At 25.4% G+C, this 17,161-nt stretch overlaps 1 protein-coding gene across 1 annotated transcript; it reads left to right on the forward strand.

Annotated features, from left to right (window-relative positions):
• Positions 1-14,762: 14,762 nt before the first annotated feature.
• On the forward strand, positions 14,763-16,400 carry LOC114179154 (probable xyloglucan endotransglucosylase/hydrolase protein 23). The gene is made up of 3 exons (XM_028065389.1): positions 14,763-15,156; positions 15,339-15,532; positions 15,777-16,400. Exons 1-3 carry the CDS (start codon positions 14,896-14,898, stop codon positions 16,171-16,173), a joined length of 852 nt encoding a protein of 283 aa, XP_027921190.1. The 5' UTR covers positions 14,763-14,895; the 3' UTR covers positions 16,174-16,400.
• The last annotated feature ends 761 nt before the right edge of the window (positions 16,401-17,161 follow it).

Here is a 17,161-nt window from a genome sequence, read left to right on the forward strand (position 1 = left end):
ATGAATAAATAATAAGATTGAGAGGGATTTTCTCTTATTTTCTCCATCACAATGACAAGTTGTGGCAGCTCTACTCGTTGTATGTATGTAGCACACTTCACAGTTCACTTTGAAAGCTTCTCAATTATATTTTAATGTGTAACATTCTCACTCGTTCTTTGTTCACTTCTAATGCCGTCTTGCGTTTCCACTTGTCACTTTGTGTCCGTGGTTTCTTCCCACTTACCACCGCTGGACTCAAAGACCCCACCATGTGTTTGTTTAATTGAAAGAAAAAATTGTTTTGATTTGGTTTTCGGTTGTAGCTCATTGCTCAATCCCTTCTAGCCTTGTTTCTTGATTAGACTCTTGTAATATCTTTGCATTATAAATTCTTTAGATAATAATTCATTTCTATAGGAGGGAAGTTTAAATGTTCTATAACTGAATGTTTTATTTAGACAAAAAAAAATAAAATATTGGAATTATAAAAATTTATATAATAACTTAATTTCTTAAAATTATGAAATTTCAAATCCCATTGAAAAAATAAATAAAAATTGGCATTATTTATGTTTTCTTCTATCTCACAATGTTTGTTTTCTCTATATTGGTTTATTAGTTAGACTTTGTTTACGGTGTTGTTGGGTGGGGCTCGGTTAAAATTAGAGATGAGAAAATGTATTAGAATTTGTGAATCAATTGGATCCATTATTGATAATTATTGATAAGAATTGGATTTTAAGCTCAATCTTCACAAAATCGACTTGTAAGGTGAGCCTTATTTATAGGATCGACTTTCAACACACCACTCCATCATTAAGATAAACTCTAACTTGACTCTGATACTATGTTAAGAAGTGAGTTTTATGCCTAACTCAACTCCACAAAATCGGCTTGTAAAATAAGGACTGCACCCACTTATATATTATGAATTGACCTTATCTTGAATCGATGTGAGACTTCCAACCATTATGGGTTCAAACTGGATTGGGTTAAAAAAAATTATAAATCTCAGTACGAGTTTATTTTTTATCCAGCTTACCTGGATTGAACCCATAGTGATAAAGTGTTACAAAAGTGCTTTTTATTATATTGAATTTTGCATTTGAGTTTGATTGAATTGTTTTCTTTAACCAACAAATTGGTAATTTGTGATTTTGGTTTGTATTTAAAGTTTAACATCACTTTTTGATTGTATCAAAATTTATTTAGATTTTAATCAGAATTATAATTTAGTTTGTTGGAAATTGAAAAAAAATTATATATATTTTTAATTAAGTAGGTCAATAAACCAACTCGTTTAATCCAACGATCCGTATTAGACTAGATAAAATTTTAACTTTTTTGACTCACTAAATTTGAATTGGTTCGGCCAATCCATAATAAATCGAGTTTAACAGCTCTGTTGAAATGTTGTCAACTTGTTTTCTAGCAAGACAGGATATCATTGTCTTGATTTTGATTGAGATTATTTGTAATTGATGTAAGTTAAAAAATATTCAGCCCACATCAGCTTTTTATTCACAGCGTTTGAATTACATTTCTATCAATGTAAGTTAGGCTTATTTATCAATCCCATACTTTCGTTGTCAACAATGGCGGATCTTCACTAAAATTTTTGGGGGAGCCAAAATAATATACTCAAAATTTATATATTTAATATTTTTGTGACTAATTTAATAAAAATGAATACATAATCTAGTACATATATAATTATCAAAGAAATTACACAATCTAAAGGAATGTCTATTGTTTTTGTCATATTTTTGAACTCATGGAAATTGATTATAATTAGATTTTTCAGTTAACTTTTTTCGATGTAAATAATCATATTATCTGCAAAATATTCATCTTCCATTTTATTAACATATATTTGATTCAAAAAATATTCACAAACTTTCATTTCATTATTATGCGATAAATAACTATATTATCATCATGTTTTCATCTTCACCAGTAGTTTCTCTATCAATTTTAAAAAATAAATTTATTCTTTTATTTTTCATTAATATACCTATTTAGAAAATAAGTTTAAGACTAAAAAATAATTGATCATAATCTAATCAAAAGTTGAGAGACATAATTACTAAAAAAACTATGATAATCAAGTTACAATTAAAAATTGACTATGAAAAATCACATAGTACATTGTTTCTTCTTCTATATTAATAAAAAAATTAATATACAAAAAGGTCATGAGATAAAAAAATAATACTAAATGTTAAAGAAATAGTTTACTATCAAATGAGACAAGAGAAAATTACCTTATTTATTTATTTAAGGGTTAAATATGTTTTTGGTTCCTCAAGTTTGAGCGAAATTTGGGTTTAGTCCCTCATCAAAACTTTTAACCAATTTAGTCCTTCATCTTCCAAAATGCGTGAATTTAGTCCTTTTAACCAAATTTTGTTAAGTTTATCTGACATTTCAATCGCATTTCATGATAATATTTAAATTATTTATACTGTTTGACACATTTTTGCTTCAATATTAACTTAAATACTATCATGAAATGCGCTCGAAACATCAGATAAACTTAACAAAATTTGGTTAAAAGGACTAAATTCACGCATTTTGAAAGATGAAGGACTAAATTGGTTAAAAGTTTTGATGAGGGACTAATTCCAAATTTCGCTCAAACTTGAGGGACCAAAAACATATTTAACCCTTTATTTAATAATAGAAGAGAAAATATAAAAAGATGAGGATAAAAATACTGAGTTTATGCCTAACTTTTTCTTTTAGAAACAAAAGAAAATAAATAAACATAAAAGAATAATACAACATATAAAAAACTTAAAAGATAATTAAGAGAGAAAATAAAAAATATCTTAATAATTTTATTTTCTTATATATTTAATTTTATATTTTATTATTTATTATTGTACTTTATAAAATAAATAAAAAATAATTAATTTAATTTTTATTAATTTTGAATATAATATTATTTAATTTAAAAAATATAAATAATTTAAAATATTTTAAAAAAATTAAATGTAAAATAATGAAAAAAAAAAAGAAAATTGGGGAGGGGGGCCGTGGCACCGCCTGCCCCTTGCCACTGGTTGTCAATATTGATAAAGTTTAGTTTTTAAATATGTCGAGAAAAAATATTTTTAGTTGATATTGGTTAGAATTATTTTTTACTTCTTCATGATATTTTTCAATTGAAATTATTTGTGCTGTTTTTCTTAAGATTTGATCACAAATTTTGCTAATGTCAACTTGATTTTTTTTTTAAATAAAAACTTATTAAAATTATGAAGTTATTTATCAAAATACAGAGTTAATGTGTTAAAATGACAAAATAATATTGTGTTTGGATAATAATTTCATAGTTTTCAAAAAATTTAAGTATAAAGAATTTGAATTATTTGTAATTTATTTATTTTTTTAATATTTTGTTTAGATATATAAGTGTTGAAAAATAATTTATGAATTAACTAAAACAATAGTGCTTTTTTATATCTAATTTTATATATGAATAACACAAACTATTGTTTAATTGTTTTGTTTTTTAAGATCGAGTTAGAGTTAGAGTTAAAGTTAAAGTTTACTTTATGAATATTTATTTAAAGTGATCGATATTTTATAACATACACACTAAAATATAAAAGGAAAACTATTGTTTGATATTTTTTTATGTGAAATCCATACAAGCTATTGGTTTAATTGGTTTGTTATTACTAAAGTTTATACTTTCAAAAATTTTGTCATTGAATTTTAAACTATACTGATTACACCATTTAAGTTAAAAAATAGTAAAACTGTGTTTTTTTTTGGATATGTTATTCACAAGGAACAAGAAGATGAGGAGCGATGATTAGGAAGTAAATAACATGTTCTTTTGGAAGAGATGATTAGAGAGATTTATTGAAAATTCAATCTTACTATCCATAGTAAAATTAGAGGATGACATAGCTGGATTTACCAAATTACCACTTCATTATTTTTGCCGCATGTGGTTTAGCTGTTAAAATCAATACACGAGGGTTCAATTTACTTTTTTAATTCTATGTTAACTATAATAATGATTTATTATGGTCATAATAAAAATTTATTACTTCTAAAATTACTATTAAAAAGAAAAAAAAAGTTTCCATGTAAATAAATTATTTTTCACCTCATATATTAAATTTATTTTCATACAAACTATATTTTATTATTCATTTTTTTATATTTTCAATCATTTTCAATAAAATTTATAAAATAATTTTAAATTTTATATATAATTTTATATTACGTATAACAATAGGAACATTTTGGTAATTTAACTTTTCTATATTAAATTTTTTTTTAATATATCACATAAGTCAATTCAGTCACAAATTTCACTCTCTAATCAATTCTAAAATCATCAATAAATCCCTAAAAAAAACAGTACTAACTTTACTCTCTAATCTTTTCGATCTCTTCCTCTCCTTCTCCCTCTCATCCTTTCTCTCAAGATAACAAAGCCTAAAAGTGTTTTACAAATCAATCCATTTGTTACCAATTCTCTCACGTCATGATAACGTCACCCAAAAAAAGTTGGAAATTTCATGACGATTTGTTTCGAATGATGCTGCCAATTTTTTGCTTAAACATTACAAATTAACATCATCATTTTATATTCATCTTCAAATAATACATGCACATGACCTTGTTTGATTTTAGTAGAGGGGTAAACGAAATTTTGACAAATATAGTGTGAAGAGTAAAAGGAAGTTTCCCAATCAATAAATGCCCTAGACGGAAAGAACAAAGTCAGTACATTGGTGTCGGTTGATAAAATGACACACAACCATGATGAATTATTGGATAAACAAAAATTTCTAAAATTATGCGTTCATGTAAATGTATCTTGAAGTTTTATTTGATCCATAATTTGTTCACTTCTATTTTTCAACCCATATGAATTAACCATTTAAATATAACTTTGATTATGATTTTACATTAGAGATTTTCAAAAGTGTTTTTTAAGTTTCGTCTTTTTGAAGGGTTTGTATTTAGGATTTCACTATAGTATTTTGTTTATATATGGTTGAGACTTTTTAATATTTGTTTTTATATTTGATATTGTAGGTAATCTCAAGCATAGAAAAATAAGTTATCAATTAAAGACATGAAAATTTTTAAATTGAAAGAGGAAATAAGTGTCATGAATTACGGGTGAAAAGTGAATGAGATGTAATAAAAAAAGTATGGAACATCATTGATTGGACACACTTTGTGTTATAGACATCCTAAACTTAATCATGGTTTGGATTAAAACCATTAAATTGTGTTAAAGATGCATGTTAACAAATTCCCTTGATAGTGGAAGATGAATGGATTCCGACTTGAGAGTGAAGTGATTGCTTTAAGTTGTATTAAGAGAATCATTGAAGACACAATTTTGACTCCAACAATAATTGGGTCATCTGAAGTTTAAGCCAAAGATAAGTATAAACTCTAATCTTTTAATTAAGAACAACCACTTCCATTCAAATTATATATTATGCAGATGAATAACAAAGCATAAAAACTACTAATAGTTTATTAATCAATCAACAAATTGTGACAACTTTTGTTTTATTTTTTTAGTTTCGTTCCTTCTAGTGTGTTTGATTAAAGTTTGATTTGGATTCCCCTGATATTTATTACTAAAACGTCGTTAATGCTTCCGAACTTTATTTTTATAAACTAAAGCCTCTTTTTCTTTATGTTAATCTTTCTTTTATACACCGGTTTATAGATGAAGAAATGAGCTCCTTTTTATTAAATCCTACTTTATGTATTTTTTTTTTGTCAATATTTATTTAAAGAAACAACATCGATTCACTTGTATGTGCTACATGCCAAATAACACTTTTCTCATAAAAGAAAATTATATGAAAATAAAATAAATAATCAATTCATTAAAATTATTATTATTATATTTTATTTCTAATATAATAAAAAAATAAAATAAAATAATTTAGTTTTATTATTTTTATTTAAACAATTAAGATGATTAAATATGTTTATTTATTAAAAAAATTAACATTAATATATAATTAGTTTTATAAATTTAAAAATTTTAGTCATTTTTCTTTAAATTTAAAAAGTTTAAATAAAGTCAATAAAATTAAAAATTTTATATATAATTATTTTCTTTCATTACTAAAAATAAAATATTTGTACCGGTTATTTATTCGTAAAAGTATTATTATAATTAAAATAAATAAACGGATTAATATTTCAAAAACATTAATTATATTATCGCATTTTGTTTCAAGTGTTTAAGAGTGTTTTAAACGCCTTAAAAGATATTTTCTCATTATCATGCATTAAAATTAAAGTATCTCAACCATTAACATAGAGTTATTAAAAAAATATAAAGCTTCCTAAACGATAAACATGAAAATAAACCAACTTAAATATAAATAACAGAAATAGAGAAAAGATAGTGCCTATAACAAAATCACGTGGCCTAATAAAAAACTTCTAAATATACTTTAATCAAAAAAATGTTAAAATCATTGTTTTCTCATTTGCTACGTAGGAATTCTGACCCAATTGTATATGTTTTTACTGTTTGGGTTTTCTTTCTCTCTTATCACTTCACCCACCCAACCAATGATTGTAGCCAAATAGTGAAAATAATTTTGTATCCTTTTTAAGAAGCAGATTCATATGAAAAACCCACCCTAACTTTGCATTCAATCATCTTACGTTACACTATACTAATTTCACACGACAACTTCTAAAAATCATAAATACTCTTATCTTAACAGGGAAACCATTTTTTAAAATAAAACTTGTTACAAAGTGAACATTTTATCTAAAAGTATTAAAACACGTAAAATCATGAGTTCAAGCCTTAATAATCAACTTACATAATGAAAAGTGAATCTAGCATTTTTTTTCATCAAGTAAACAATGTTAAAAGTTAAATTATTTGTTTTTTTAACTGCATAAGATATTTACATTTTAAATTGTTAAAAAATAATTTGAAGTATAATTTAATTTCATGAAACTAATTTGTAAAGTAAATTTTGTATTTATTTATATATTATGAAAATTTCCAACCCACACTTCTGACATTTAACTGACATTGAAGTATATACATATTTTGTATATGAGATTAAATATATATATATATATATATATATATATATATATAATTTGATAAAGATTTAATAGTAAATAACACGGTAAATTTAACGAATAATAAAAATTTTCATGTATAAATGATAATTCATAGTTCTAATATCATATTAAAAAATAATTTTAAATATAACTAAACCCCAAAAAAATCTGACTTAAAGTTTATAACAATATATAATTTGAAATTTCCTTATTTATTGTCGAAATAAACTTGTTGTATCTAAATTAAAGTCTGAAATTTTTGTACCAGATTTATTTCTAGTAGTCACTTAATAAAAATAATTAAATATATATAAATTATTCTTGATTTTACTTTTAATCAACATGAGATTATTGAAGAAATAGAACATATGTCATGTTTTTGTTGGGTGAGATTAATGAGTAAAAACATGTGCGTTCTAAATGGAAGACAGCAATATTTGTGATAGCAACCAATGACGATGTCTCTGAATCGAATCTATGATGTTTTTCTATTTAGAAAGTTGGAGTGGGAGACTTATCTTTTTATAAGGTTATGATGGAATAGACTACCCAACTTGATCATAAGAACAAAACTCCAAACTCCAACTATTCTTTTACAGATAATGTTAATATCCAAGTAAGACCTAATTAACAAACAAAATTGACTCACTCTTCATTTGATATTGACAGTATGCAATTATTTATTATACAATTAAAAACAAAAATAAAATAAAATCAATATTTAAAATTGTGTACATTGAAGCACCGACAATTTGACTTAAAAAAGCTTTTCTTTTATTATGTTTTCTATTAAAAAAATATTTTTATTGTGTTATGTAATTTCATTTTTCTGATTTTTTTATTTTCTTTTGACTTAAATATTTTACTGGTCTTAGTTTTCATAAACTTTGTTTCGTTTGTTTTTTTTTTGTCCAAATATTTAAAATGGTTATAATTTTTATAAATTATGGTCAATTTGATATTTTTTTACAAACATCGTTTAAGTCGTTAACAGAAGGTAAACCGTAATTGTTATGTGTCACTTCATGATTTTTTTAGTTTTTTCTTTAATTTAAAAATGGTGTTCACGTGTCAAGTCAGCATTGTGACACGTGACAATATCACTGTCACATGTCAAGTTAATGTCATTGCCACGTGTCAGTGTCTCGTGACTTATATTCAATTTGGTCCCAATTTTTGTTAATTTTGTTTAATTTAGTTCAAATTTTCGTTTTATTTGTTCAATTCAATCCCAATTTTGTCTCTCTCCAAATTGACCAATTTTACTTTTTATATAAATGTTATATTGAAAATTTTATTTTTATTAAAATTCACATTTCTTTTAAATTTCTTTTATTATTTTTATACCAAGCATAACTATAATTTTGGAAGGAAATTATTATATATATGTTTGATTTTTGCTACATGTAAAAAATATTGTTAAAGTTGGTTGAAAATTAGAGGATAAATTTTTCATTGTTTTTAAAATTAAAGGAAAATTCTTCATTATTTTTTAAATGATAAGGAAAAGTCTTAATTATTTTTAAAATTAGAAGGAAAGTTCTTTATTATTTTTAAAATTAGAAGGAAAATTCTTTATTATTTTTAAAATGATAAGGAAAATTATTAGTGTAAATTTAAATTTTAATAAAAATAATAATTTCAGTGTAACATTTATATAAATATTAAATTTGGTCAATTTTGAGAGTAACAAAATTGGGACTAAAAATTGACCAAATTTGAACAAACAAAACGAAAATTGAGACTAAATTGAAAAAAATTAACAAAAATTATGATTGAATTGAATATAAGTCACAAGACACTGACACGTGGCAATGACACTAACTTGACATGTGGAAGTGACACTAACTTGACACGTGACAGTGTTAGTAACATGAGGACAACATTTTTAAAATTAAAAAAATTTAAAAATTAAAAAAATCATGAAGTGACACATGACAATTATTGTTTACGTTCCGTTAACAATTTAAACGTTTGTAAAAAGGACCAAATTGACCATAATTTACAAAAAGTATAACGATTTTAAACATTTCGAAAAAATGAGGATCAAACGAAACAAAACTTACAAAAATTGGGATCAATAAATTATTTAAGTTTTTTTTTTCTATTTTGTTAGTCTTTTGAAAAGGAGATGAATAAAATTATTAATTATGTTTTGATACTTAAATTATAAAGTGATTTTGATTGTTATCTTTATCTTAAATTTTGATTCGATCAAATTTTATACTTGATAAAATGTAAGGATATAGATTTTGTTTGTTGAACGACGTTAGATGTGACAATGCTACTAATCAGGTTGGATGCAATTCACAAATTATCTTCCGTCAATATTTTAATAGGTCAGCATGATTTATCGTTTGTTACCCAAAAAAATAGCTAATACTACTAAAAGAAATTGCATTCATAAATTTCTTAAATATAAATACAGGATTAAAATTTGAGATAGAAATGGAAAAAAAAATCACATTATAATTTAGAGACAAAGAAACAATGAACTTTAAAAAAAAAAAACATTTTTGACAAATTATGTGACCTGTTCCTAATATTATTTTTGAAAACGTCATTTGCTTTACTTTTGTATAAAAAATAATTACAAATTATAAGAAATTACTTTTGGGTTATTTTTTTCCTTCAAGTGCTTTAAATGAAAATTACTGTATTTTAATCGCTTAACTTTGGAAAATATTGTCTTTATCCTTCAACACTGCCAGTGTTATGTGTTGAGAACGTAGCCAATGATATTTAGGTTAATATGACTTGTGTAGCTTAAATAATGACTTAAAAATTTATATTTTAAAATTTTTAGGAAAAATATCATTTTAAAATTCTTCAAATTTAGGTCAAATTTAATTTTAGTTTTTAATTTTAAAAATATTTTTTTCACTTAGTCTCTCAAAGTTAACGTTTATTTTTTAGTCTCATAAAAAATAATTAAAATCTCTAATTCAAAACTGAATTTGAAATTTTTATTTCATTGAAGCCTTATGCGTAAAAAAAAGTAAAGGATAGTTTTTTAAAACAATTGACCCATAATATTTTTGTCAATTTCTTTTGTATAATATGAATAAGTTTAAGTGAAAATATATATTTACTACAAATTTTAGAGGTATATTACTGAACAATAGTTTACGACTCATTTATTCATAATTTTAAACCCCAAAATCTAGTAAAGGAAAAGAAAATTGGATCATAAATTCAAGTCACAACCATTATATTTTAATTTCAAAATAAAAGTTAGAATTAAAACTTGATTAGTGACATTGTGACAGAAAATTAAGAAAGTAGAACACAACAAAAGATTACATAGTTGTAATGGTTGTAGCAATTAGCGATGATAATATCATTAAAAAAATATTAAATAATAATTAATTTAAAGATAAAAGATAATTAGTAATTGATTAGTGGGACTAATATTTAATTTTTAATATTTAAAATACTAAAATAAAAATTATTAGTATTTAAAATAATTTATCTTGTGAAAAAAAAAATAATTAGTTTGTGAATCATAATCTTAATTTATCTTTAACATACCATGATTTTAGCCGTTTTAACTACTTACTAATTAGTAATAAAGACTAAAAATAACAAGCAACTAAAATTTTGATAATTACTTTTAAAGACTAATTTAGACTCTTGTTTATTAGTAATAGAGATTATTTTATAGACTAATAGTTTTAGTTTATAAATTAATATCTAACTTAATCAATATAGTCACTAATTATCTTTTTTTTGTTTTTTCTAAATTAGTTACTACTGATTTTCTTATAGTATACGAGATAAATCATGCGGGTCGCTCGTTAACTAACAAGAAAATTTGTGGGATGAAGTGAGTATTCTAGTATATTGATTTGTTTAGGTATGTCTAGCATAACTCGCAGGCTCGCAACTTGTACATGCCAACAATGGGATATGGTAGATCGACCTAGATAGCCACAATTTGTATACCCACAAATTAAAAGTTTACCATATTTTAATCTCTAAGTCATTCAAAAAAAAATTATTTTATTTTACTTTGTCATTCATTCATTTCATCATTGAATATCCAAGTTAGTTCTATTTGTTTATGTTTAATATTGATTAATTGCTATATAGTTTAGACAATACTTTTGTTTACTTGCTTATGAAAAATTTAACTTGATCTTAATATTATGTTTATTTAGTTTATTTCAATTTTATTGTTAAGATAGACCGAATGCAACAAAAATGAAGAACATTAAAATAAAGTTATTATTACAACATTTGTATAATTTTTTTTAGAGTTTATTTAAGTGAACTAATCATTATGTAGGATGAATCAACAAAAGTAGTTAATAATTCTTATCTGGACCAGCTAGTTCGACCCGTTTTTTGTGAGTCAATGTTAGCAAAACAAAATGAAATGAACTAGTTCATAGTAATAATCTTGATTGTATATGTAAAAGGGAAAATAAGTAAGAAGAAAAGTAAAAAAAAAAATTATTAAAAATTATGAAAATAAATAAAAAGAAAGGTAAAAAGAAAATTATTAAACAAATATTAAAATTATTTTTCTCAAATTAAATATGTTAGTTATATCAAATTAAAGTATGATCTATTTATTAAGGGTTAAATATGTTTTTGGTCCCTTAACTTTCAGTTAATTTTGAAATTCGTCCATTTCGAAACTTTAGACTAATTTAGTCCTTCATCTTTCAAAATACGTGGATTTAGTCCTTTTAATCAAATTTTGTTAGGTTTATTTGATGTTTCATACGCATTTCAAGATTGTATTTGAGTTGTTTATACTGTTTGACACATTTTTACTTTAATGTTAAGTCAAATACTATTATGAAATGTGCTTGAAATGTCAAATAAACTTAACAAAATTTGATTAAAAGGACTAAATCCACGTATTTCAAAAGATGAAGGACTAAATTGGTCTAAAGTTTTGAAATAGACTAATTCCAAAATTCACTGAAAGTTAAGGGACCAAAAACATATTTAACCCATTTATTAATTACTCATCTAATACCAAGACATATTCATACTCCCATGAGATCATATTTAAATTATGAAAAGGTATGATTATCATTCTTACATATATCACATGTTTTAAATTAAGAATTATTTATTATCTCAATTTTTTCTTAACTTTTCCAGACATGTTAATTTAAATTTATGTAATCTCAAATATTAATTTTGAAAATTGTAATGTTAAATGTAGATTGGTTTGCCTAGAGTGGTGCGGAATTATTAATTAGTTGATTGGTAATTATTTATTAGGAAGATGGTTAGAAGAGATTATGACATGTGAGAACGGCAAAGATGACCATTTCATCGGAAGAGAGGGAAAAAGCATAGTATGGAGAGGCAAATGAAAAGAAAAGTCATTACTATTTACTAAAAAACTATTCTGAGAAGCATGAAGAATGTGATGCACAAAATTAAGATTTTTTCCTTGTGGTCCTCTCTTCTCTATAGTCCATGCCATTAGTGTCCCAGAACCTAATGTTGCCCATTTTTTTCTGTACATATTCGATGCATTTGAAATTGTGCACCAATTTTTTTATTGCCATTTCAAACGTGATTCGAATTCCCTATTAGGATTTTCTTTTTTTATTTTGGAGGGATCAAAGTATATTCCTATAACTATTATCAGTGGTTAAATTATTATCTTTTTATAAAAAGTAAAGTTTGTTGATTGAATGGATGAATAATAGTGTCATATTATCATAATATTTCTGTTCAATTTTATTAAAATTGAGTAATAAAAAATAATGAAGTGACTTATATTTGATCTTATTTAAAAGAATAAAAAGATTAAATACAATTTCAAACTTAAAAATTTAGAATTCAATTAATAGTTATTTAAAGATGTGAAAATATGTTCAAATTTGTGAAGTAATCTCGGTTTGAGTAGAATTGAATTGAGAAAAATTCAAAATTTTCAAATATAAGTTAAATTGAACCTGATTTACTTAAATCATGAATTAAATTAAATAAGATCGAGACGCTCGAATGTAATTGAATATGTAATTCATCAAATTTATAATTTAACTTAGCTCTTAATAATTCAACTCGAATGAATTAATAATATATTTATTGTTATTAAAAGGTCATTGATTTTAAATATATTTTTTCTATACAACTTTTCTTTATATTTTAAAATTAACAATCTTATTGTATATAATAATTCATAATTATTTAAATGAACAAGTCTATTTAGTATAAAAGAGTATATTTGATAAATCTCAATTGTAATTATATTTAAATATTTAAATTACAGTATAACTCTTTTAGTAGGTTTGTTTGTGCTGTTGTCTTACCAAACTAAGTAAACTTATGTTTTTTTATTTGTTTATCTAATATATTTATTTTAAAGGGTTAAATATGTTTTTAGTGCTTCAACCTTTAATGAAAATTGGAATTAGTTTTTTTTGGAAACTTTGAACCAATTTAGTCCTTCAATGTGTGGATTTAATTTTTTTAACCAAATTATTTTATTAAGTTTATTTGACGTTTCAAACGCATCTCATTATAGTATTCTAGTTTGTTTATATTGTTTAACACATGTTCACTTAAATATTTTGAAACGTCAAATAAATTAAAAAAAAATAGTTTAAAAGACTAAATCTACGTATTTATAAATATAAGAGATTAAATTGGTTCAAAATTGTTAAGAAAAATTAATTTTAATTTTTACTAAAAATTGAAATACAACGACGTATTTAATCCTATTTTAAACGTAAGCATTTGAAATTTGTACAGGATAAGATAAAATGAGAAAACACAACTTGATTAAATCACAATTTAACAAGAACATTGGAGAAAAAGTAAATGGTCTTCGGCTAAGGAAGGGGATACCATATTCCACTTCTCATAAATACAAATTACTACCTTCATACCCAGCTCTGCAAGAAAGCAACATTTGACCCACGAAAGACCCATTTTTGGCAGAAAGCTTGAATGATTAAACAAGTAACAACTCATTTCTCTACCTTCTCCACCCTCTTAAATATATTACCTCCAAAGTCTATAATGCACCAGTGATTCCTTTTATACCCTAATTAATATCCACCATTCAACAACTCTGTTCATCCAAAAGAATAACCCTCTTCACACTTGCCAATAACTGTTTTCAAAACCCACTGTTTTTCTTAGTTAATTACCTGTGAAATCTTAGCTAGTCTGATTTTAGGAAATGATATCCCAAAAGTTGTGTATCTGAGAAATCATGTATATTCTGATTTTGGGATGAAGTTATTAGTCTCACCAAATCCGAACAAATTTGATGTTAGATAAAAAAGGTGTTAATCGAGGCAGCAGTACAGTACCACTTCTTCCAACTGGCAGAAAAGGAACCATTATTTAATATTAGTACCAAGTAATTAGTAGATTCTGTGGAACTATTAACTAAAAAACCCCAGCACAATAACCTAGACAGCTGCCATTTGATTTGAGGTTAGAAAACCAAAGTTTTCAAGTGCACATTGAATATATATAGTAGTAATAAAAACAACTTTGGATTTAGGACCCAAATAATTCCAGAACATTTAGATATACATATCACCCCTCATTAGCTGTCATGGTCCCACACGAACCAAGCCCTCATCAAAGACAAGTCAACCCAATTGCACTCTACACGTTTGTAATTTTTTCCCAACCACTTCCACCACCTCCTAAAACCCAAATCACTATAATTGCTTCCCCTTAAAAGCACTCCCTATATATACTTTCAAACCTTTGCATGCATTACTACCACCCTCACCAAATACTTCTCTTGGCCTTTTGTGCCTCTCTTTCTCTTGCTCAATATTTTCCAACCAAATTAATTAAAACCAAACTTAGGCACCACTTCTTGGAATGACAAATAAGATATTTCTTACCCTTCTTTTCGTAGGCTATGTGGTTGCGGTCTCTGCTGGTAACTTCAACCAAGACTTTGAGATAACTTGGGGTGATGCTCGTGCCAAAATCCTCAACAATGGAGAACTTCTCACTCTGTCCCTAGACAAGGCCTCTGGCTCTGGATTTCGTTCCAGGAATGAATACTTGTTTGGAAAAATTGACATGCAGCTGAAGCTCGTGCCTGGTAACTCTGCAGGCACAGTCACAGCTTATTATGTAAGTGTCCTAACTTTCATGCTGTTCTTCATCAGTTAATATAACTCTATTGGTTTTACCACATCAAATGCTTCCACAAGAAAAATTAATCTATATGTTTTGAATACTTTGCATGAGATCAGTGAAAGTTGGTATTATACATAGAAAGATATTAACTATATACTTGCTTGTAATTGCTGCAGTTATCTTCTCTTGGAAATGTTCATGATGAGATAGATTTTGAATTTCTGGGTAACTTGAGTGGTGATCCTTATATTCTTCATACAAACGTATTCACACAAGGGAAAGGTAACAGGGAACAACAATTCTATCTGTGGTTCGACCCCACCAAAGACTTCCACACATATTCCATTCTTTGGAATCCTCAGAGCATCATGTAAATACATGCATACCTCTTTTCTCTCTTTATGCCCTACTTCAACCATTGAATTCAGTACCTATAATGTGACAAAAAACATGTAAACTAAAACCTTACTTTTAATTTGAGAATCAAAAACAAAACTGTTGTTCGATGTAGGTTTTAAAAAACTTACTATCTGTTTGAGAAGCTATATAAGCAAAAACCAGAAGATGTCTGTAATAACTTTATGATTAACCTTTTCTTGTTATTCTTTTGTTAGATTCTCTGTGGATGGGACACCCATAAGGGAATTCAAGAATCTTGAATCAAAAGGTGTTTCTTTTCCCAAAACCCAAGCCATGAGGATATATTCAAGTCTTTGGAATGCTGATGACTGGGCCACAAGGGGAGGCTTGGTGAAAACTGATTGGAGCCAAGCTCCATTCACAGCCTCTTATAGGAACTTCAATGCTGAAGCATGTGTTTGGACTTCTTCTTCAGGCTCATCTTGTTCATCTAACAATCCATCATCAAACCAATCATGGATGAAGCAATCAATGGATGCAACAGGGCAAGCCAGAATTCAGTGGGTGCAAAAGAACTACATGATATACAACTACTGCACTGATACCAAGCGTTTCCCACAAGGTCTTCCTCCTGAATGCACAATCGCATGAGAACAAAACTTTTTCACATCATAAACCTTTCACACCTCGCGAGTTCAATTTTTTTTCATGTTTTGTGTAAATTAGTAAAAACACCGTTGAGTCCTCTGGTTTATACTTCAATATGCATTATATTCTCTGTGAAATAGTGTGCAAATGAGATTCGTTGTAATTTTGGTTATAATAAATTTGTTGGAGAATTATAGATTAAAAGATAGATTAAGGTTGCGTTTTGGTTATTTGTTCCTCCAGTGGTCAAAGGTCAAATAAAAATCTAAGAAAAAACAGAAAACAGAATGTTCCTGATCATAATATAAAAGAATAATAAATTTCAGATGAATTCAAATAGGAAAGTTATGTTCACTCGGTCATACTTTAAAAAATGAGTAAATTTGATGTTTTTGCTGGGTCAATAAAAATCTAGATTAATGTTGATTTAGTAAAAGCCTTAGCTGGTGGGACTTTCTTCTCTCTGTCGTCTTTGTCTTTGTTCAATTGTTTAAAAAAAAATATTTTTTGACTATTAAATTTTGATAACTTTCTCTTATAATCTTAGGTAGCATATTTTAAATGATTCTCCATTTCTCAATTTTCTCGTTCTTAATATTTCAAAATCACTTAAAAAATGATACATTATATTATAAGATAAAGTTGTCAAAATATCATTGTCCTGTTTAAATTACCAATTCAGTAAATGTCGTAAACATTGACCATTGAAATTTTTTATTTCATAAAATTATATTCTAATGAAAAGGCTTTTGAAACTATACAATTATAATAGAAATAGTTTTTTATACCATAAAATATGTAAAATAATATGAGATAAATAATAAAGGTGCTAAATAATCTAACCTGTTAAACAACGTAATAAAATAAAGGATAAATAAGTTAATACAACAATCACAAAAATATTTCATATAAGAACAATATTACATATTTTAGTATAAAAAATTAATAATTATATTAGTTTTATTTAAACTTCTTGATTAATTTTTTTCCT

Source organism: Vigna unguiculata, chromosome 3 (genome assembly GCF_004118075.2).
Source record: "Vigna unguiculata cultivar IT97K-499-35 chromosome 3, ASM411807v1, whole genome shotgun sequence".
NCBI lineage: Eukaryota > Viridiplantae > Streptophyta > Magnoliopsida > Fabales > Fabaceae > Vigna > Vigna unguiculata.

Excerpts from the sequence above, each read along its gene's own strand:
- LOC114179154 (XM_028065389.1), top strand. The coding sequence starts at position 14,896 with ATGACAAATAAGATATTTCTTACCCTTCTTTTCGTAGGCTATGTGGTT. Across the intron at positions 15,157-15,338 it reads GCACAGTCACAGCTTATTAT|TTATCTTCTCTTGGAAATGT; the intron begins GTAAGTGTCCTA and ends TAATTGCTGCAG. Across the intron at positions 15,533-15,776 it reads TGGAATCCTCAGAGCATCAT|ATTCTCTGTGGATGGGACAC; the intron begins GTAAATACATGC and ends TTCTTTTGTTAG.